Source organism: Perca fluviatilis, chromosome 22 (genome assembly GCF_010015445.1).
Source record: "Perca fluviatilis chromosome 22, GENO_Pfluv_1.0, whole genome shotgun sequence".
In the NCBI taxonomy this organism is placed as follows: Eukaryota; Metazoa; Chordata; class Actinopteri; order Perciformes; family Percidae; genus Perca; species Perca fluviatilis.
In genome coordinates, this window is record NC_053133.1 from 1,501,471 (window position 1) to 1,522,975 (window position 21,505).

Genomic DNA, 21,505 nt, shown 5'->3' on the forward strand with positions numbered 1-21,505 from the left:
AGAAATGATGTTCATTGAAAGTCAGCGGTTTTATCATTAGACATAATGGCAAACCAGTGACTGCCAGCATGGTACAGAACACACACACACACACACACACACACCTCAGTCCATGGTTTAAAACCCATGTCCATGAAGAAAACGCGTGTTTAGGCCATCACTGACCTTTAGCGATGTTGAGACTGTTGTTTGTGTCAACTGTCCACTGATTGTATATCCTCTGTGTGTTTGGATGCCTCTCTGTATGTGTGCATGTGGTTGCCTGTGTGTTGGTGACATTGCAGGTGGCTTCCGGTTAAAGTACGCAGCCTCCCACATTTCAGAAGCACTTGACAATGCCGACTGAAGAAGAAGAAGGAGAAGAAGAAGAAAGGAGGAAGAGGAGTCTCTGGTTTCTTCCTCTGGTCTCGCCTGTTCTCCCCCAGGCACCGTGTGTGTGAGCAGTGCCCTGGAGCTTCTGTGTACTTCACACCCCACCCCACATTCTCCAAAAGAAAGTGACCTGCCAAGGGCTCCGCTCCGTGGACAAAGCCCAGCTACTTGTGCCTGAGAAAATGTTGTTCCCATGGAGATGATTCACTGTCTCGTGCACGCCACCGGCCCACGTGACTCCCGGTCCCTTCCTTTTTAGTTTGTCTTTGATATTTTTGCACTGAGGGTTGGAAATGGTTAACTTATTACTTAATTATTTGGAATTTTGAGGATTTTTTTTTTTTTTTTTTGTGTGTGTTTTTACGTTAAGTTGGAGAAAAAGGTTCTTATAAACTTATTTCTAAAGCAGCGCATTTCTGCTTTCTCCTCAATATTACTGTTCAGCTAGGATTTTATTTGTCGGACAAAATTGTACAGCAGTTTAAAAAAAAATTAATAATCAGAAAAGGAATGTCGGCAAGATGGATTATATTGTTTGTTTTCATTTTCAATTTTGCTGTACGGTTTTTGAATGTGTACACCTTCTCATTCAGAGGAGCAGTGTGTAGGATTTAGTGGCATCTATCAGTGAGGTTGCAGATGGCAACAAATAGGAACCCCCTTTCCTCACCCCTCCCGTTCCAAGTGTGTAGCAGCACCCACGGGAGAAAGCGTGACAGGCCCTTTCAAGAGCCAGCGTAAGTCCGTTCTGGGTTACTGTAGAAACATGGCCCCCATATATAGATATGAAGGAATCATTCTAAGCTAACAAGAACATCGGTAGTTAGTAAACCTCATTATGAATATTATATTCCATTTCTCCCAATGCATCCCCCTAAATCCTACACACTGGCCCTGTAAGAACCTGACCGTATCACAGTGTACGTCTGTAGTGCATTTTTGCTGCTTGATACACGTTGTGGTTGGAAGATAATTTCTGCTTTATGAAGTGTTTTTTTTATTATTATTATTTTCATTTTTAAAATGGTTTTATTTGGTGAAATGCACTATAGCGAAGCAGGAACGCAAGTGCAAACAGTCGGCACCACATCCAAGCAGATGTAGCCTAGGGATTTATTTATTCCTTTTCACTCTCACAAAATTAACATGAAACCGTTAATAATCAGCATAGACAGCATTTGGACTGTTTTTAGTGTAGTTTTAATATTTCAGGTGTGAAACCGATTTCTAAGAGAGAGAGATTCCTGTGTTCTATATCAAACTCCACATACTGTAGACCAACAACAGAAGAGAAGACCAGTCTGCCACCACCCAACAGTCGGACCACGTCTCTCTCCAAGACCTTTTTGTTCAGTCACGAGCTGTTTTAGTAGAGAAGTGTCAGCTGTCAAGGTACAATTCTGCAGAGGGTGGAGCCAAACTACGTATAGATTGAGTCATCGAGACATTTCTATAGAAAAACTAAAAAACAACCACTACTTACCTACCAAATCTATTTGTTTGGACTTTAATGCCAGTATTGTCAGCCTCGTCGTGAGTTCACTGTTCCCAGCTGGTTCCGTTCTGAGCCTGTGTAAGAGCAGGATGACGCTAAAACACCGAGGTGGGCAATGACGGCCTCCTTCTGTGCTTGCTCGTTGACTAAATGAATCTGAAATATTTTACGGGTTTTGATTTTTCCACAAAACGGCTGATAACTGAGATCCGTATTCGTGGATCAGGACTTGAACACCTAGAAAACAGCGTGTACAGTGTACTGCCTAATGGGATTCTCTCTGATGGCTTTCAAAAAGGGTTTTGGGAAACCTTTGAAATAATGAACGTGAGGCAGCGTGAGCCCCAAAGCGTATAGTATTAAATAAGTAATTACATTAACACGGTCAAATAATTGAACAAACTAAATTAAAGTTCAACTCACTGAAATGTCATCATTTTTGGTTTTATAGTGACTTTTTTTATTTGATAATAGAATTGTGTAACCCCCATGGCAACCGCCCTCTTACTAGTGATGGTCAAATGAATCTTCGCGAACCACTGTCTTTACTTTCTGAGCTCACTAGATGGCGCTCTCTGTTCAACAAAGGGTTGAAAACACAACCTTTTTATTTGAACAGAGAGCGCCATCTAGTGAGCGGAGTAAATAAAGACAGTGGTTCGCGAAGCTTTATTTGACCATCACTACCTCTCACCTTAGCCAATCACGTGCCCCCTGCCTCTTAAACTAGCAAGCTTAACAGCTCCACAACGACCAGATTTAGCTAGTTAGAGCAAAAGAAGTGGCGTTAAAGGAGTGTCATTTAAAATAAAATAAAAAGGCATGTTCATATTGAAGTACAATTTCATAATGACATGGTTGGTTTATATATTTTACACAATTTATTCACATTGATTTATTTGAGGTTTTTCATGTATTTAATATTCAACACTTTAAGGTTCCATATGAGAAAGTGGGAATAAGGAGTTAACAGTTCTCACGTTACAAAATCATTGAGATCAGATAACATTGAACATCTCGTGGCCTGTTGATAGTGAAGTGTACATTACGGGCGTCTGTAGGCGTCTTCTGTCCAGTCTCTGAAGATAAGACAAAAATATGTTGGATTTTGGTTTTACGCCATCGATATCCTGGCAGGATGCCACTTCTCAGTGACGCACTCACTTGTTTATTCTAGTCTCTCCAAGTTAATGTGGTATTTCATGATTTCCCTCAGCATCGTTGTGTCCAAGCTGTGGTGTTCCTGGTCAGAGGGTATTTTGTGTGTGTATGTGTGTGTCCTTGCTCTTAAGTCGTTTTCAGGGCTTAGTGGATGCTCTGCTTTTGTTTTTGTCTGCCGTCACTGCTCAACCTACTGTCAGTGCATTAGTTGAATTAAAGTCTATGCATACACACTTATTTTCCTGAATGGATAAAGTGACGGTCAGGAGAATTTGAGATATTGACACACACCACCAAACACACTGCTGTTAGATCAGACTGTCTCTAGTTTCAATTGAACCGTTATTAATGTCCCAAACGGTTTCCCAGTGTTCTTCCTTTCATTCGAGACTTGAAGTGGATCAGAAGATCCTGCAGAGTTCTGGATCCAGTGATCACAAGCAGTGAGCAGATGTGTCCAGTGTATATACTGAGGATGCACCAAACAACCCAAGTGTAGTTGTGTTGGCCTTGAAAATGCATGAATGAAAAATGCTGTGGTGTACATTTGCGAGGTCTGCTGCCACCCTCAGTTGTAATGTTTACTGTACTCTTTGATATCTATGTACTGGAAAGGTCAAATATATTTCTAGAGCGAAATTTGGATTTTATGCAAATTGTTGATCTGTTTTTTTCCCCCTTTAATTAAAAGCAATAAATCTAAAAATAGAAAGTGAATTTGTCCCGACTCACTTTTGATTTATTGTTTGGGTATTTCGCAGGTCAAAAGTAATTAATGTACTTAATTATTCAATGCATTGTATGAATGATGTTGGTAATCATGCTGTACTACAATATTTTGTAAATTTTTACAGTAACTATACCGCACACACTGTTTTTGAATTCTCTATAGAGTGGAAATGCAAAGATATGGAGGACAAGGGTGAATGTTTACAGATATACAGTACAAGAGACGATGCAATTATAAATATGGTTTTGGCCAACAATGCAAATAGGATTTGAGGAATAAATGATTGTATCTCGAATAATTAAACCATATTCAACAACAATGCTGTAGGCCCGGAGGCAGTTTTGGGAATTGTGTGTAGGGTTGAAAAAAGGAGACATAGTTTTGAAAATGTGTGTAAGCAGTTGTGATAAACTGTAATCCGTTTAGTGTGTTTTCAGGCTACAGAATGAATTTCAGCAAATCAGAAGAGATGCCATTAGGCTGATTAAAACAATGACAATAAACCTCCTCCCTAGGTTGCTATATCCAATTCAGATGGCCCCAGTTATCGCCCCACACACGGATATCAAAAACCTCAATGGTCGGTTTAGCTCCTTCAAATGGGTCGAGGAGGAAGCTTTCAGTTTCAAACAGCTAGCATTTCATAAACTCTCTTATAGCAGATATCTTAACCAATATATGACATAAAAGGCTGCCATACTTTGTGAAATAGATTGCTTCTGTCGTGAAACGAGCATTACACTCCCTCCGCGCTCTTAACCATCCCCACCCCGCGCCACGCCTCAGCTCAGTGGGTGCGAGGGCTTTCAGCTGCACTGCTCCCAGGCTCTGGAACTCCCTGACCCCATTCAAATCCCACTCATTTAACTGGCTAACTCACTATAGCTTATCTTTTATACCATGCACTGTTTCCTTTTCTACAACAGTATTGTTTTAACTTGTGTCTCCTATGTCTCTTGTTCCGTCCTGTTTCGTCTTTGTCACTGCCCGTTTTGCGGTTTTTTAATCCAATGTAAGGTAACCTTGGGTGTTTTGAAAGGCGCCTCCAAATAAAATGTATTATTATTAGTAGCAGTACTCCAATGATACATATTCAAGTATAATCTTATGCCAGTATGTTTTGGATGGAATCTTTTCTGTCATCCAGTTCAGAAGAATGCATTATCTTGCACAGAATGTAAACATAGAGCTTCCTTTTATATTTACCAGTGACAGAGGCATAGGATATCCCAAGTAGCATGTACAGAGGGTCACACTCTGTAGTAACTGATCTTATCAATTTCCCATCTTATAACATTCCAGAATTGCAATTCAAAAGCTACACTATGTCTCTCATCCTCAAAGGGTGGTCGTGACCTCCTGGACATTAGAAAATATCCGGGTGGGTGCACAGTCTCTTTGGTTTGATATAGAGAGCTCCATGTCTAAATTTCTCTTTAAAAAAAACTATAATTTATGAAAAACTATTCATCCTATAACAACCCACTTACAGTTTCCAGTGTTATGGCATGGCGGACTGTCAGAAGGTAGGTCTCACATTCACCCCAATATGTGACAACCAGGATTTCTCACCTGGAATAACGGAGAATGGTTTCCGTGTTTGGGATCTCCACTCTGTGTGGCTTACTGGAAGGACCCACTTTGATCTCTTTTGGTCAACTCATCGGAAAATACAATATTTAAAAACAAAATTTTAAAACAAAAAGTTATTTATAGGTGAGGGATTATGTCAGGACGAACACTACAAAATATCTCTGGCTCTGAGAGGTAGCTTTTCAGGCCACGTCTGGGCAACTCCATAAACTCATTTTACAGTTTGCTCAAAGACTACAACGCCACAAACACTTCTCATTTAAAGGAATCATGGGAAAGAGAACTTGGCGTAGATATTAAAGATGATGATTGGAATGAAGCCTGGAAGAGTGCAAAAACATCACGGTCTGTAACAGTGTGAAAGCAATTCAAAATTCGACACCGGCCCCATATATTCCCATCTCATCGCCATAAGTTCAATTCTGATATTTCTCCATTATGCCCTAAATGCAAAACAGAAATGGTCAATCTTGTATGAAAATACAGCAATTCTGGAATGTTATAAGATGGGAAATTGATAAGATCAGTTACTACAGAGTCTGACCCTATGTGCATGATACTTGGGATATCATATGCCTCTGTCACTGGCAAATATAAAAGGAGGCTCTATGCTTACATTCTGTGCAAGAAAATGCATTCTTCTGAACTGGTCGACAGAAAAGGTTCCATCCAAAACATACTGGCATAAGATTATACTTGAATATTCATCATTGGACTATTTGACATGCTTGTTGCGTAACAGAGGCAATGTATTTTACAAAATATGGCAGCCTTTCATGTCATATATTGGTTTACATATCTCTGCTATTTTTACAAAAGAGTCCATGTAGTGCGATCTGAGTGAATCCTGTCCTATAGGTATTTGTTGTGGTCACCTGGTGGTTGTATAAATCCTGAGTCTTCCATCCAAAATGTTCTGTTCTTGTTTTCCTTTCTCTTAACCCCTTTATTCAAATGATCAGAGCACTTTAAATATATGTTTACACAAAGCCGCAAAATCTCATGTACATTTAATTACAAAATATAGTAGATAAAAACTTTTTAACTTTGACTACATGGACACATTTAGTTATTTAGGACAGTAAGCAGCTACAGTCTAACTTGTCATCACAAACTGTAAACACTTTATAAACTGAATATCGAAATGGATATAAACAAAAAGGTTTTGTCTTGAGAGTAAAACACCATAAGAAAAAAAAACATGGTTTAACTTTTTAAAACAACTAATTGCAAAATCTGTCCTTTTGTACAGAGAGCTACTGATAGCAAACAGAAAGGTGGCTATCAATGCATTGTTAAGAGACAACTGAGCATCAGTGTTCAACTACTCCATGTGCTGACCATTTTATCATGACATTAACTGAAATGGGTTGGGATTACTAAATAGTAACAGACACTTGTCAGACTGTGTGTGTGTGTGTGTGTGTGTGTGTGTGTGTGTGTGTGTGTGTGTATTTAACTCCTGTTCTGCAAGGAGTCTATAAGACTCTTGTTGTACTCTGCCACTTGTTGGGAGACGTTCTTAGCAACTGAGGCGTAGTCACTCTCCTGAGATTTAGAGGCGATGACTGATGCTGCAGTTGAGGAAAGATTACTGATTACCAATGGGTGGCTTTTAGAAGGGACATATGAGACATATGTGATGTGTGATGAGTCACAGCGCACCACACCACACCACTGTTTAACAACAAAAAACATGAAGTAATAAAGATAAAGACGCATTTCAGAAGGATACACTCTTTCATTACAAAGTTGTTCTGCTCCAAGTGTTGCCATTTCCTCTCAAGGTTAGCCAGCTGAAAAACACACACACACACACACACACACACACACACACACACACACACACACACACACACACACACACACACACACACACACACACACACACACACACACACACACACACACACACACACACACACACACACACACACACACAAAGAAGGTAAGAATGCTGTACCACCACCTGTCAACCAATCCCCTACATTCAATATAAAACACACATATGAGGCCCTATCTTGCACTCAGCGCAATTGCCTTTGTACACCGACGCATGTATCATTCCTATTTTGCACCTCTCCACGGACGCACGTCGGTAAATTAGGGAATGTATTTGCGCTCCCCTGGTGCTATTTTGCAGTTTCAGAAAACAATTCCGCCACTGACCAGGAAAAACCTGTTCTAAAGTCAGTGGCGCTAGTCTAAAGTCAGTAGCGCGTTATTCAGATGCTATTTTAGGGGCGCATGCTTGGCCATAATGTAGCGTGTGCACAACGCTCATACACTTTGCTTCTCTCATCTAAATGGACGCAGCAGTACAGTCCTCAAAAAGTTGCAGCATTCTTTGTGGCTTGTTGTGTTTTACACATTTCCATGAATCATGGATGTGTTGATGACATAAATGAGGAAATATTAGAGGACTTAAGGAGACGTGATGTTGAACTACGGCGGGATTGGACACTCTGGCGGAATCTGGTTCGGGAGTAATGCGCGATGCGCTCCTGGTGGAGTGGGGGGAAAGAGATGGAGTGGGGGGAGGAGGAAGGGGCACAACAGGTGCAGGTGGTGCGTTTGGAGGCCCACGCTCCATGGCTGCAGCAATCCTCTCCAGACTTGAGGAGACACCGCCCGAGAGGCCGCAGCAACATCGCGCCCGCCCGCCAAGACGGGCATTTATTACTTTGCCGCATCTCGCACGGCAGCTCCCGCTGGCGTGCGCCAGGCATATCCGCCGTTATAATAGCAATCTGCCATGGAACAAGCGCTCCTGCTCTTAAAGGGAATGTGAGATGACGCTCTGATTGGTTATTTTCACGTTACGCCCAAACCACACCTAGCTACTTCAGACCAACCCATTTTAGATTTGCGTCGGGCGCAAGAGTCATTTATCCCGCCGGTAAAATAGCAACAGCGCCCGAGATCCGCCCACATACTTGTGTTTCAGATCGTTAAAATAGGGCCCATGGTGTCAAAATTTAAGTCATTATCTGATCAACACTGTGCATGTGCACTGTGACTGCAGATTACTTTTAAGACCAGAAACTAAAAAGTATGTACATACAGATCAGTAGTTGTGTCCGTTTTTCCTCCATTTTCAGGTGCATTTGAATACACTTAACAAAATCACATATTGGTGTACTTAAAGAAAATCCTGCATAACATTTCTTTGTGCCAAATCCAGCCTTGGGGTTTCTCCTCATTAGGATGAGAGCAGAGGACTGAAATCTAAAGTCAGTGTCTAACTTGGTGTGGCGTTGAAAAGAACAAAGCAATCATTCAAATTTTAGTGAATACAGTTTTGATTAGCATCTGAACCAGTAGTTGGTATTTTGATTAGGGTTGCAAAGGGGTGGAAATTTTCCAGAAACTTTTGCTGATGAATTTTGGAAACATTCCAATTTGGAAACTTTCATGATATAATGGAAAATAACGGGAATAAATGGGAATTAATTGGAATAAACTGGATATTTTTAATATTGCTTTCCATGGAAAGTTTAGCTGGGGAATTTGATTTACTATGGTTGGTGGGCTATACAATTAACACACATAATAAATAATAATAGCAAACAAAAATGTGTGCATGTCATTGATGAATACAGGGAGGACATTCAACTGAAGTTGCATTAAATCAGGTTGTTTTAACCAAAAAGCAAAATGTTTTTTTTCAACTACATTTAAGTTCCCTGTTATAGACTAACAGTATTATAACAAGCAATATTAAAAATATCCTGTTTATTCCCATTAATTCCAGTTTATTCCCATTTATTCCCGTTAATTCCTGTTAATTCCCATGGAAAGATTCCAACTTTGAAAATTCCCGGAATTTTGCAACCCCAATTTTGATGCTGACAAAAGTATCAACTTGTAAATTAGGTGTAAACAATTAAACATCTTTATTTATAACCGTAATAATTTTTTTTTTTAAAACATGTTATGCATCTATACATGTTTATATCATTGTATATAGCTATATTTGTGCTAGAGCTGGGCAATATATCAATATTATATCAATATCGTTATATGAGACTAGATATCATCTTAGATTTTCGAAATTGTAATACCGCAAGTATTGTCTTTTCCTGATTTTAAAGGCTGCATTACAGTAAAGTGATGTCATTTTCTGAACTTACCAGACTACTGTAACTGTTCTATTATTTGCCTTTACCCACTTAGTCATTATATCCACATTACTGATTATTTATCAAAAATCTCATTAAATGTAAATATTTTGTGAAAGCACCAATAGTCAACACTACAATATTGTTGCGGTATCGATAGAGGTATTTGGTCAAAAATATCGTGATATTTGATTTTTTCCATAACGCCCAGCCCTAATTTGTGTTGATATATATTGATGTGTAAAACTCTCTAACCTGAGCATGGGTCTCGTTGTGTTTCAGTTTGGTCTTCAGAGCCTCATATTTCTGGTTCATTTCCTCCAACAGCTGCCCCAATGAATCCCGACGCTGAGTCAGGGATACGCGGTCCTCCTGTAGTCTCTGCACCAGAGAAAACACACACTTGGTTAGTCTGCAGTTTAGCTGTCTAAAGCTAAATAGAAACACATACTTTCGACTTTTGTGTTTAATTATTCAACAGTATTTACCACTAGAACCGACAAGGCTCTTTAGCGGTACAATTACCGCCAAACCTGACGGCCAAGAGCGTCTGCACCCTTGTCGTCATGCGCTGATGGGCCAATAACGTCGACAGTCTCCATCTCTAGAGTGCAGCTTTTCCATCTCTATAGCAACAAGGACATCAATCCAAACAAATCCATTTGCTGATTTGTGATTGAATCACAGAGACTGTGTAGCATGACTGTCCATTTTAACACTAGAACCACCAACGGGTCATTTTTACCCGCCTGGCATTTTAAATGCATGTAACTCTGTTATTATAAAATCCCTTCGTCTCTCAATTCATGAATAAAATGGGTTTATTTATCATCTAGGAGTTATGGAGGGTGTGGTATAAAAAGAATAAGAAAATATGATCATTTATACCTAAAACCCCCAAGTGGACATGAGTGAGGGAGAATGGAGAATGGCGTCCTGAATGGCGTCCTCCATTATCTTTATTGTGACTATTATTGCCACTGTTCATCACACCCCCAACCGGGACCGTCAGACACCACCTACCAAGAGTCTGGATCTGCTGAGGTTTCTTCCTGAGAGGGAGTTTTTCCTCGCCACTTTTGCACTAAATGCTTGCTCTTGGGGGGAATTACTGGAATTGTTGGGTCTTTGTAAATTGAGTGTGGTCTAGACCTACTCTATCTGTAAAGTAGAGCTGGGCAATATATCAATATTATATCGATATCGTGATATGACACTAGATATCGTCTTAGATTTTAATAATGACATAAGTATTGTCTTTTCCTGATTTTAAAGGCTGCATTACACTAAAGTGATGTCATTTTCTGAACTTACCAGACTGTTGTAACTGTTCTATTATTTGCCTTTACCCACTTAGTCATTATATCAACATTATCCATACTGTAAAGTGTCCTGAGATAACTCTTGTTATGAATTGATACTATAAATATATTGAATTGAATTGAATGAGATTGGGGAGAGATCAACGAAACCGTCATTTTGATGGAATGAGGAATCTTGATTTTAGCATGAGGAGCCCACGTATCATGGCAGCAGCCCTCAGACACTGTGACACCATGACAGTCAAGCCATACACATCCTTCTAGTTAGACTTTACTCATCTAGCAGTTTTTAGCTAACGTTAGCTTACTGCACTAGCTAAACTAATTAGAAATATTTTATTCTTTAGTGTTGGCTCTAAAACCGGGAGCATGCACTGGTAGAGTGTCTGTTCGATCCGTAATGCCACAGGCTAAAGCTATAAACTGACTTTTAAATAGTTACTTTGTCAAGTCTTACTTAATATAAAAAAAAATGAAAATAGATAAAATGAACAATTTAACTGCTTCATGAAATTTACATATTTGTTAGTGCTGACACTGTTGCAGGCAAGGGGTGAAAATGACTCGCTCGATGGTTTAAGAGGGAAATGGAATGCTGGGTAGGGTTAAACATTTTTATTTTAATGGACAATGCAAAGCCAACCTGAACCCGCTTATCCGGGTTGCCGGAGACCTGGTGGGTTTTAATAGGATTATGATTATAAGTGCATGTGAATGAACATTGGCGTGCAAATTAGTTTCTGTGTCTCAATACACTGTACAGCAATCATGCAAAGGTGTCAGTTATGCTGCTACAGAGAGGCGTAGGAGAGTACCAACGTTATTCAACGCTACTCCTAAAGGGGGCTGTTTTGTGAAAAACAACAGCAAAAACCCAGCTATTTGGTTTTCTAAACGTTATTCTATCATTAGGACAATATAGGAATGTGCAGAATAGGTATTTAGGTAAAGTCAAGGCAGGAGGGAAACAGACTAAACATACTAAATTTGTGATACTCTTCTTACCCTTTTCTTCTCCTCTGCTGTGTGCCTCAGGGTGTCCAGGTCTTGGTAGGTGACCAGCTCAGACTGCATGGTGGCAACACGCTCCTTCAGGGTGCTGAGCTCACCTGTGATCTTCCCCTCCAGCTGCTGCACTTTCTCCAGGTCCTGCTGCAGACGCTGGGACTCTACAGAGTGATAGTTTGCTCGTTTGGCACGATAGGTTTATCAAAGAGGTTATACTTTACAGGGTCTGTGTGTGTGTGTGTGTGTGTGTGTGTGTGTGTGTGTGTGTGTGTGTGTGTGTGTGTGTGTGTGTAATTTACCAGTTGTCAGTCCTCTGGCAGTGCTCTCTGATTGGACCACCTCCGTCTCCTTGCTGACCAGCACCTCCTGCATGTTTCTTAGCTCACTGGCTGTTACTGTATCCACCTGATGTAGCCGCAACATGTTCTACACACGCGCCACACGCATGCACACGCATGCACACGCGCACACACACACACACACACACACACACACACACACACACACACACACACACACACTTCACTTTTAATCTTTATCTCATCTGATCAACCCTAAAACACATAGGACTGTCAAAACTGAAACAAGAATTACGTTTGAATGTTCCTTCTAAAAAAACACATAGGACGATTCAAACGATTGGAATATCTATTTTTGCACATTATGTCCATAATATGGCAAACCTACAACAAGATACATAACTTCATAACGTCATATCCTTATGACCTGTCTCTCTTAGTTACCTGTTATAGTTACGCTGTTATAGTTCTAGACTGCCGGGGGACTTCCTTCCTTTGACACACTGAGCTGCTCTCTCCTCTCCCTTTCTATTACTGTTTCTATTACTGTTACTATTACTATTACTATTTGTGTGCAGCCCGTCCCAGAAATGCTTGTTACTAATCCTAGCTTCTGGGGAGTTTACTCCCCGGAGTCCTTATGCTTTTTTTCCCCAGCCGTATTTCCTTGCGAGAACGTTGGCACCAAGACCCTGGTTGCAGCTGTCGCCGTGGTCCTGCTGCATTCCCTGCTGAGCTCAGCGATGCCCTGCAATGTCATGCTGCGGCTGCCCTGCAGCTTCCGCTACCAGTCACTGTTCCATTATTAATGTGACTACTATCGCCACTGTTCATCACACCCCCAACCGGCTCGTCAGACACCGCCCACCAAGAGCCTGGGTCTGTCCAGGGTTTCTTCCCAAGAGGGAGTTTTTCCTCGCCACTGTCGCACTGCTTGCTCTTGAGGGAATTACTGGAATTGTTGGAATTGTTGGGGCTTTGTAAATTATAGAGTGTGGTCTAGACCTACTCTATCTGTAAAGTGTCTCGAGATAACTTATGTTATGATTTGATACTATAAATAAAATTGAATTGAATTGAATTGAATACTTGTGTAGGTATATTAATTTCAACATAAAAATGACTTTTAAAAGATCTACATACCTACACATTACAAAATAAACTAGTGTTAACAAACGTATGTCTTATACTGTGAAATTTAATATAAAGATTAGAAAACTACATTTTTCATTCATACACTCTCATTGCCATCACCAGATGAGTGGCAACTTTGTTTGGCTCGTTTTCTGTAACCAGTGTAGCCCGAAGTCATGTTGGGTGCAATTAGCAAGCTAATGTTAACTAAGCTAATGCTAACTAGCCAGCGGCCACTCTGTCCCTCCGCTTCGCTCCCACCACAGGAAGACTTCTCTGCCCAGAGAAGGGATGACAGGCCAGGAGATGGACAGTGTGGTGAGCCATCTCCCAGGGTCTGCTGTCTTACGCAGGAAGTGAAGCAGAGGGACGTAGGCTCTTTGCTGCTGCGGTTTCAGGCAAACTCTGTTTAGTTTTAGTAGGTATCATAGCAACGTTTGTATCCGTTTTCCCTTTTTGAATGACGAATAGATTACCGCCGCCTGCTGGCAGGGAGAGTTATTTCCTCTCACGTAGACTCAAAGTGTACGTGGTAGTTGGCCGTCAGCTTCAATGTTTTTTGGCCAAGACAAAGGAGACATGAGGCGAGGCGACGGTCTTCGTCCCCACTAGTTCTTAGCCTTTTGCTTGGTGAGTGGGGGCCTTTAGTCTTCTCTACCACACTTTCTCCTCCCCCGCCCCCCTCCGGTATTTTACTATAGTCGTTTTATTTATAACTATTTATAACTTTAGTTTTACTATAACTACTTATCTCTTTACTCCTCCGTCTCTCTCCCTCCCATCTAGCTATTTACTCCATCTTTTTGTTGTTATCTCTCTGCCTTACTGCAGGGCTTAAAGTGAAAAGAAATCCTGAGCCTGAAACTTTTTTTTGCTTTTCGGCAAAGACCCGCCCTACTTTGCATCTGATTGGCTAGAACTCGTTTCATTGGTAGCTGGAAGTTCGATGATTGATTAAACCCAGCGCATCAAAAACAAATCCCATGTGGACTTTTTAATTTATTTATTTTTCTAAAATATTCATATGCCAGAAATCCGGCACCAGGCCCTGTTACTGTAATTAGGGCCCGAGCGCCGACAGCGGCGAAGGCCCTATTGAAACTGAAGGAATTATTCTTTCTTTCTTTCTTTCTTTCTTTCTTTCTTTCTTTTCCCATCAAATGAATTGCCTTTTTGAGGGGCTTAACATATTCAAAAACTCACCAAATTTGGCGGTCGCATCAAGTCTGGTGAAAATGTATTTTAAGGGTTTCGGGAATAAGCGCACAAAAATGGCTCGCTAGCGCCCCCCCCCTAGAAAGTTAAGAAAATTGAGCCCCTGCAGTGCGATTAACGTAGACTCACGAAACTTGGTACACATATGTAACATGTCAAGATGTACAAAAAACTTCATTAGAGCCATACCCTAAACCCAACAGGAAGTCCGCCATTTTGATTTCAAAGTTCGAACTTAGTGCGATTTTGGCCATTTCCACGTCGTACTTTAACGAACTCCTCCTAGAGATTTCATCTGATCAACTTCAAACTCGGTCTGTGCCATCTTAAGACCTTAAAGATGAAAAGTTGTTAAAAGAAAAACTTTTCGTCATAGGGCGTGGCGGGGCAGCCATTTTGTGCGTTTCGCCGCCGAAACAGGAAGTGGGTGTAACTCGAGTGTACGTTTTCCGATTACCTCGAAATTACCTCTTTCACGATTCATAAGAGTCCAACCCTGAGGACAAATAACGGCCGTTATTTACTTAAAGTCATAGCGCCCCCTAGTAGCATCAGGAAGTAGGCCTAAAAGTCAAGGTGCTATACTTTAACGAACTCCTCCTAGAGATTTCATCCGATGGACTTCAAACTTGGTCTGTACCATCCCAACACCTTAACGATGAAAAGTTATTAAAAGAAAAACTTTTCGTCAGACGGTGTGGGCGTGGCGTGGCGGCCATTTTGAGTGTTCAGCGATGAACAAAGAAGTTACCGTTTAAGGTAGAGTCTTGTGTGAGGTGTCATTGAACTCAGCAGAGACTTCATTCTTCATTGGTGATGTTTGGCCCGCCCCCTAACCTTTAGCCACACCCCCTTTTATAACTAATGACCCGTTTGATGCAGACCCTTGTGTGAGGTATCATTGAACTCAGCACAGACTTCCTTTTTAATTGGTGATGGTTTGACCCGCCCCCTAAGCTTAAGCCACGCCCCCTTTCATAACATTTGAACCATTTAAGGTTGACCCTTGTGTGAGGTATCAATGAACTCAGCAGAGAGTTCCTTCTTCATTGGTGATGGTTTGACCCGCGCCCTATGGTTAAGCCACGCCCCCTTTCATAACTTTTGACCCATTTAAGGTAGAATCTTATGTGAGGTATCATTGAACTCAGCACAGACTTCCTTTTAAATTGGTGATGGTTTGACCCTGCCCCCTACGCTTTTGCCACGCCCCTTTTCACAGCTAATCAACCGTATGACGTAGAGTCTTGTGTGAGCTATCGTTGACTCGGCAGGGAGTTCCCTTTTCATTGTTGACGATTTGCGGCGTCTGTATGCCGCGCGAATGCACGGTCGCAAGGAGCGGCGTCTGCCAGTAACCCCGACACGCGCAGAGGCGCGAGGGCCCGTCCATCGCTGCTCGCAGCTTTAATATTTACATTCCTTCCTTCTAACTATCAGTCCCTCTGCTTTCCATCCCTTCTTTTTTTTCTCTCTTTTCCCTTTTTTTTTTTTTTTCTTCTTTTTTGCGCGAAAGGAGTTGTTTTCTCCTACTCCCCTCTCCCCTCCCCCCCTGTGTCATCTTTTCTGCTTCGAGCCTTGGTCTCCTCAAATGACTCTAGGTACCCTGGAAGAAATGAAGAAAGTTATTACAACTAGCTGCATGTCATTATATTTATAGCAATATCTGGTCATACAGACACATTAAAACTCCTATGTGCAGGATTTTAAAAATATTCTGACTTCGATGACTCCTGGTGGTAGTTTCCAAAAGTGTGTGCTTCCATATATCTGTGTCAGCCATTACATTCCCATATCAGTTAAGCCCCTGACACACCAATCCGATTATCGGCCGTCGAACAGTCTGGCGAGGTCGGTGACTCGAGTCTGTTCGGTGTGTTCCGTGCTGTCGTCAGTCGGAGGAGCCGTCGGCATCCATTTTGGCCGATTTGACCAGTGGGAAGTCTGACTCAATGACCAATCTGATTGGTGGAGTGCTAGCCCTTGACTAGCGAATCAGTGCTTCTTCCACAAGAAGAAGCCCGAGAGCTGCCAACGGCAGTATCTTCTTATTACTAGCAATCATATTTTCTTCCGTTCAGCAAGTAATGACAATAACGATCCTTCTTGACTACTATCACCACTCTCTGATGAAAAAAACGACTGACGACAGCGTGCTCTGTGTTTACTAGGTCTAGAGAGATGTTCCGTCATTTCCTGTTTTAATTTTTTGGGCAACAATACAGATTAGCGCTGCCTGCTGTTATGGAGACGTATTACGTCTCGTCTCTCTTCGGTGTGTTCTGAGGCAATTTTTTAGAGACGGGAGCCGACTGATCGGTCCGACTGCCTTTTCTGTCGACGGTCGGCCGTCGGGTTGGTGTGTCAGAGCCTTTAAACCATTTTTAAAACAATTCGAGACCCTGCAGATTCCTTGATGGCAATATTGCAGTTGTGATGACTAGATATAAATTCAATATACAGTAACTAGATATTGTCTAAATAATAACCTCTTATTGCGTTGCTCTTATAGCTTTAATATTTATGACAGTTTCTCAGACTATTATCTACCCCTAGGTTATGCTAAATATTTGAAAGCATCAATAGTCATAACAATAGTGACACATTATTGATATTGATTTGTAAATAAGACTGTGATTTTTGATATTGTCTACTCAGGTTTAGTCATATCAACTGTCAAATGTTCAACTCACGGTCAATTTCCTCCTCTTTCTTCTTCAGCTCTTTGTATTTCTGCTGACACTCCCCTTATGGACAGAAAGAAAACTATTAGTTTAGCAAGCAATCATATAATAATTAAACAGATTTATAAAGTTCATACTTTATCTGGTAGAACTGTTACATACTTTGTGTGAAGGAGTTTGGTTATATGTCAAGGTAAAAACATAGCCAATTAATCAATTAGTTTATTAGTCTCAAATGTAAATATTTGTTATGTATGACTTTAATATAAAAGAATATCTTTGTGTTTCTGACTATTGGCCGGACAGAATAAGTAATTTAAACATGTCACCTGTGGCTTTGGTAAATTGTGATGTGCATTTTTCACTATATCATAGATTATGAATTAGTGACAAATGCCTATCACAAACTATGATATGGACCAAGCAATTACTTTAGAAAATAATCAGCACATTAATTGCTAATAAAAATGATCATTAGTTTCAGCCCTCGATATATATTTAAAAAAGAGATGATGCAGTCCACAGTGTAACACCAGGATTATTTCCACTATAAGATGACAGATGGAAAAATAATTTTAAAGGCTATTTTTTTAAAAGCATATCAATTTAGGGAGAAAAAAAATGGTGATATATAAATGAAAAGTTGAAAGCAGCCAACCAGTGTTACCCTGCGCTTCCTCTGAGTCCTGCTCCAGTTGTTGGATCTCCTCTTTGATTTTTTGCGTCCTGTCCCTGATCTCTGTAAGCCTGAACACGCACACACACAAAAAATAGATTTCACATTTATGAGCAAGTAATTGTGAGGACAACGGTCACAGGGCGTGGAAAACATACGCATATATGCACATTGGCAGGTCCGTGTTAAATACGTCTGGTGTATGACATATCTATATCTTTACTGTGATTGATTTTTATAAACACATCTGTCAAGCGCATCTGCATCTGTCTCGCTGTTGCACCATAAACTACAACTACCAAGTAGAATAGCTAGGCACTAGCAATTCGCCTCACACATAAACAAGCACACAACCCTTCACCTCAAAACAAGCAGCTCTGTCTCACACTCAGAACTGTATCACACTTGTTATTTTGTGTTATTGGCTGCAAACAGGACACATTTGAAGCCCCAACGGTGCCTTGCACTGAAAGTACGAGGCACCTATTGTTTTTGTACAAATTATTATTAGGGCCCGAGCTCTATCTATCTATCTATCTATCTATCTATCTATCTATCTATCTATATCTAGTAGTGATGGTCAAATGAAGCTTCGCGAACCACTGTCTTTATTTACTCAGCTCACTAGATAGCGCTCTCTGTTCAAATAAAAAGGTTAAAGGAATGGCAATTCAGTGTGTTTTCAACCCTTTGTTGAACAGAGAGCGCCATCTAGTGAGCTCAGAAAGTAAAGACAGTGGTTCGCGAAGCTTCATTTGACCATCACTACTATCTAGTGCAACATACAGTCTAACTTGCGTTTCTTACTTTATTTGATTTGACTTCATTGGAGTAATTTATAAGTAATAAGAACTGAGATTTGAAGTGCTATGTCATTGTTTCATGCTTGGACTTTTAATTCAAGTAAAAAAAATGTATCTAAATTAAAAACGACAATGGTGTAACGACAATGGTACATACTGTCTCTCCATGCTGGCGATTTCCTGGTTGTCCTCCTTCACCTAGAAAACAAAACGGCAGCTTAAATCATTTGTTTACTAACTGCAACTCTTAAAATCTGTACAAATTAAAACAGCACTTATTGAACATATTCAGTGTGATCTTGCACTGCCTGTCTTATCATGTGTCAACACTAAATAAGACAGTCAACGCTCTACAACTTTAACAACTTCTTTTGTCAGTCTATTGAGAATAAAAAAAATATGCTGTAGTTTCAACAAATTGTATCTCAATTAACACTAGAACCGCGAAAAATTACGCCTTTGAGGGGTTGTGATTCAAAAACGTAAATTACTCCGTCATTGTTATTGCTGTTTCCCTTCTGCCCTGACTTTTCCTAAAAACTTTTCCACAAAAACACACCCTTTAGCCGCCAGGTGCAGCACGATTAACCCTGGCACTCTCCTGGTGGTAGTGTTAAACTTTGTTTACTTTCTAATTTCTCTAGTTTCTGCAAATTCTGAAATTAAGATTTAATCAAGATCTTTCTGTCGTACATGTTGATTTTTCTTTATGACTGCAGTTTACATTAGTCTAACAAAACATTGTTGCTGCATATTGTCAGCAGTTTAATGATCTCAACTAACATTCAGCCATTCTTTGGCTGGTTATAAAGCTAACCTGTTTGAATAATTGCTCTCTTTCCTCCTGTGGGGAGCCCAGGCTCTTGTGCTCAGCCTCCATGGTGTCCCGCTTCGCCTCCAGCGCTGACAGAGTCTCATGAAGCCGAACCACTTCCTGCTTTATGTGCGAGTGGGCCAGCTCCTGCACACAGGATAATGTAAGATCAAACTATTTATACTGCTAATACTACTGTTACTACTACAGCTAGATAGGTTACACAGTGGTGGATGTCACTGAAAAGCAATTTGCATTTACTTCACATGAGTTTTCCTAATTATTTCTGTTTCCTTATTCCCTTCCTCTTTTCCACAATTCATTGCCTCCCTACCCAGGGTGTCTTACTCTGATTTAGGTTTCCTAAAAAAAGGGCCAAGGTCTTAAAATGTCCTGGTCATGAATGCTTTTTTCTAGCCTGCTGTAGGCAGTAACATGATTTTATGTGATTTCAGGCAAAACCTGGCTGGAAAATCTCTGTTGTTCCACACCTCTGGCCTTATGTAAAATTCCTACATGGACCTTTAATTAATTAGTTATTACTTTTCATTTGTTAATCTGTCCATCCATTTTCCTGTGTTTTTAACACAACTTACAGCATCGTAGTCCTCCTTCCTAGTTATCAGGATGTCCAGCTCCTCCTGTAGAACAGTTAGCTCCTACAAAAAAAGGAGACAAGTAGAAGATTAAAAAAGGAGGCAGTGTTTCCCATACATAGGTTGCACTTGGGCGACCCACCCAGGTAAATTGAGACCCGCCCAGGTAGATAAAATCCGAATTTAATTTTTTTTTTTCAGCGCACACAGACCAGCTGCTTCCAGCCCCTCCCCCTCTTGCATTTGCTCAGAGGGGAGCATGCCTATGTTCCCAAAGATCTATGTTCCCAAATTTCTAAGATTTTATTTTCAAAATTAAGCACTATGTTCCTACAGTTCCCACATTTCTAAGATTTTTTTCCAAAAATAGGCCCCATGTTTATGTTTTGCCAATTACACCCAATCTATTATGTAAAATGCATTCAAATATAAAATAATGGTTTAAAAAAAACTTTATTTGGCAATTGACCATGGTATAAGTGATAATGCCCTTCGAGGTGTCCATTGTCAGGTATTAATGGACTTCGGCGGAGGCAACTGCTTAAAAAAAGTTAATCTTGCACCCTGGCAGTATGATAATAATATTAGGCCAAAACAACATGTATACCTGTAGCAGTTCCTCATTGGCTGTTGTCATGGTGAAATATTTCTCTTGCTTTGTGGTTGGCATTGCCTGGACAACCTCATCAGCGACCCGCCTTTCCCTCCTAATCCCTTCTTCAATCTCCCGGATTGCCTCCTCTCTTCTGCATAGCAAACGGTGGAAGAGTATGTGGTTTGTTTAATTTGCCTTCATAAGTCAATATTATGGGGTGGGGGAGACATGTGACATGCCTCTCCAAACGCAAAAACCAAGCGCAATCACACCATAAAACCTTAAGACACGTTAAGAAAAAAAGATCAGTATTTTGCCGTAATCCAATGACATGAAAAAAAGTAATCCACAGCGATTAGTAGATGCACAAACAGAGTCACGGTGTATCCAGCAAGGCCTATACTACGCGCGTCACATTCACCAGTCAGCTCCAAATAGGTGAACGAGGTGAACTTCGCCATTTAAACAAAGTGGAATAAACGTATAAAAGTCCAAATCAACACAAAACGCGCAATCAATTAGTAAGCTGACAGCAAATTTATATACATGACATTTAGGTAACCTTTATTGCAACATGGGCACGGTAAGATGTCCAGACTAGTGCAACAGTAATTATCGTTTTTTGCGTCCTGCATATGCGTCGACAATGGTCTCAGGTGAGAGCCAGAGCCCTGAAAAAATATTATTTTTACTAAAGCAGTTTATGAAATCAGATGTATTACCTATCACCATTTAGTTGTTTTGTGTTACTTAAAGTATTTATAAAATATTTGGTTATGCCAGAAGTAATTATTCCACTCATTTTTGAAACAATGCAATTACCCCTTTCAGCTACCAGGGGGGGGCGCAACCTCCTTTCCTTCTTGGTTAACTCCTTGGGCTGTCTC

At 40.6% G+C, this 21,505-nt stretch overlaps 2 protein-coding genes across 3 annotated transcripts in view; one reads left to right on the forward strand and one right to left on the reverse strand.

Annotated features, from left to right (window-relative positions):
• The window catches only part of zcchc2 (zinc finger, CCHC domain containing 2), a 42,466-nt gene extending 38,721 nt beyond the window's left edge, over positions 1-3,745 (forward strand). For both annotated transcript variants that reach the window (XM_039789600.1, XM_039789602.1), the window contains exon 14: positions 285-3,745. In XM_039789600.1, coding sequence (XP_039645534.1) covers positions 285-346 — 62 coding nt within the window. In that variant the 3' untranslated portion in view covers positions 347-3,745. The remainder of the gene's footprint in view (positions 1-284) is intronic.
• A 2,520-nt stretch (positions 3,746-6,265) lies between these two features.
• Positions 6,266-21,505, reverse strand: part of ift74 (intraflagellar transport 74) — a 28,455-nt gene continuing 13,215 nt past the window's right edge. The window contains exons 9-21 of the mRNA XM_039789605.1: positions 20,631-20,769; positions 20,024-20,086; positions 19,431-19,574; positions 18,771-18,811; positions 17,802-17,881; positions 17,144-17,197; positions 15,984-16,056; positions 15,455-15,476; positions 12,102-12,228; positions 11,800-11,963; positions 9,728-9,853; positions 7,087-7,147; positions 6,266-6,919 (exon numbers count right to left, since the gene is read on the reverse strand). Coding sequence (XP_039645539.1) covers positions 6,807-6,919; positions 7,087-7,147; positions 9,728-9,853; positions 11,800-11,963; positions 12,102-12,228; positions 15,455-15,476; positions 15,984-16,056; positions 17,144-17,197; positions 17,802-17,881; positions 18,771-18,811; positions 19,431-19,574; positions 20,024-20,086; positions 20,631-20,769 — 1,207 coding nt within the window. The 3' untranslated portion in view covers positions 6,266-6,806. The remainder of the gene's footprint in view (positions 6,920-7,086; positions 7,148-9,727; positions 9,854-11,799; positions 11,964-12,101; positions 12,229-15,454; positions 15,477-15,983; positions 16,057-17,143; positions 17,198-17,801; positions 17,882-18,770; positions 18,812-19,430; positions 19,575-20,023; positions 20,087-20,630; positions 20,770-21,505) is intronic.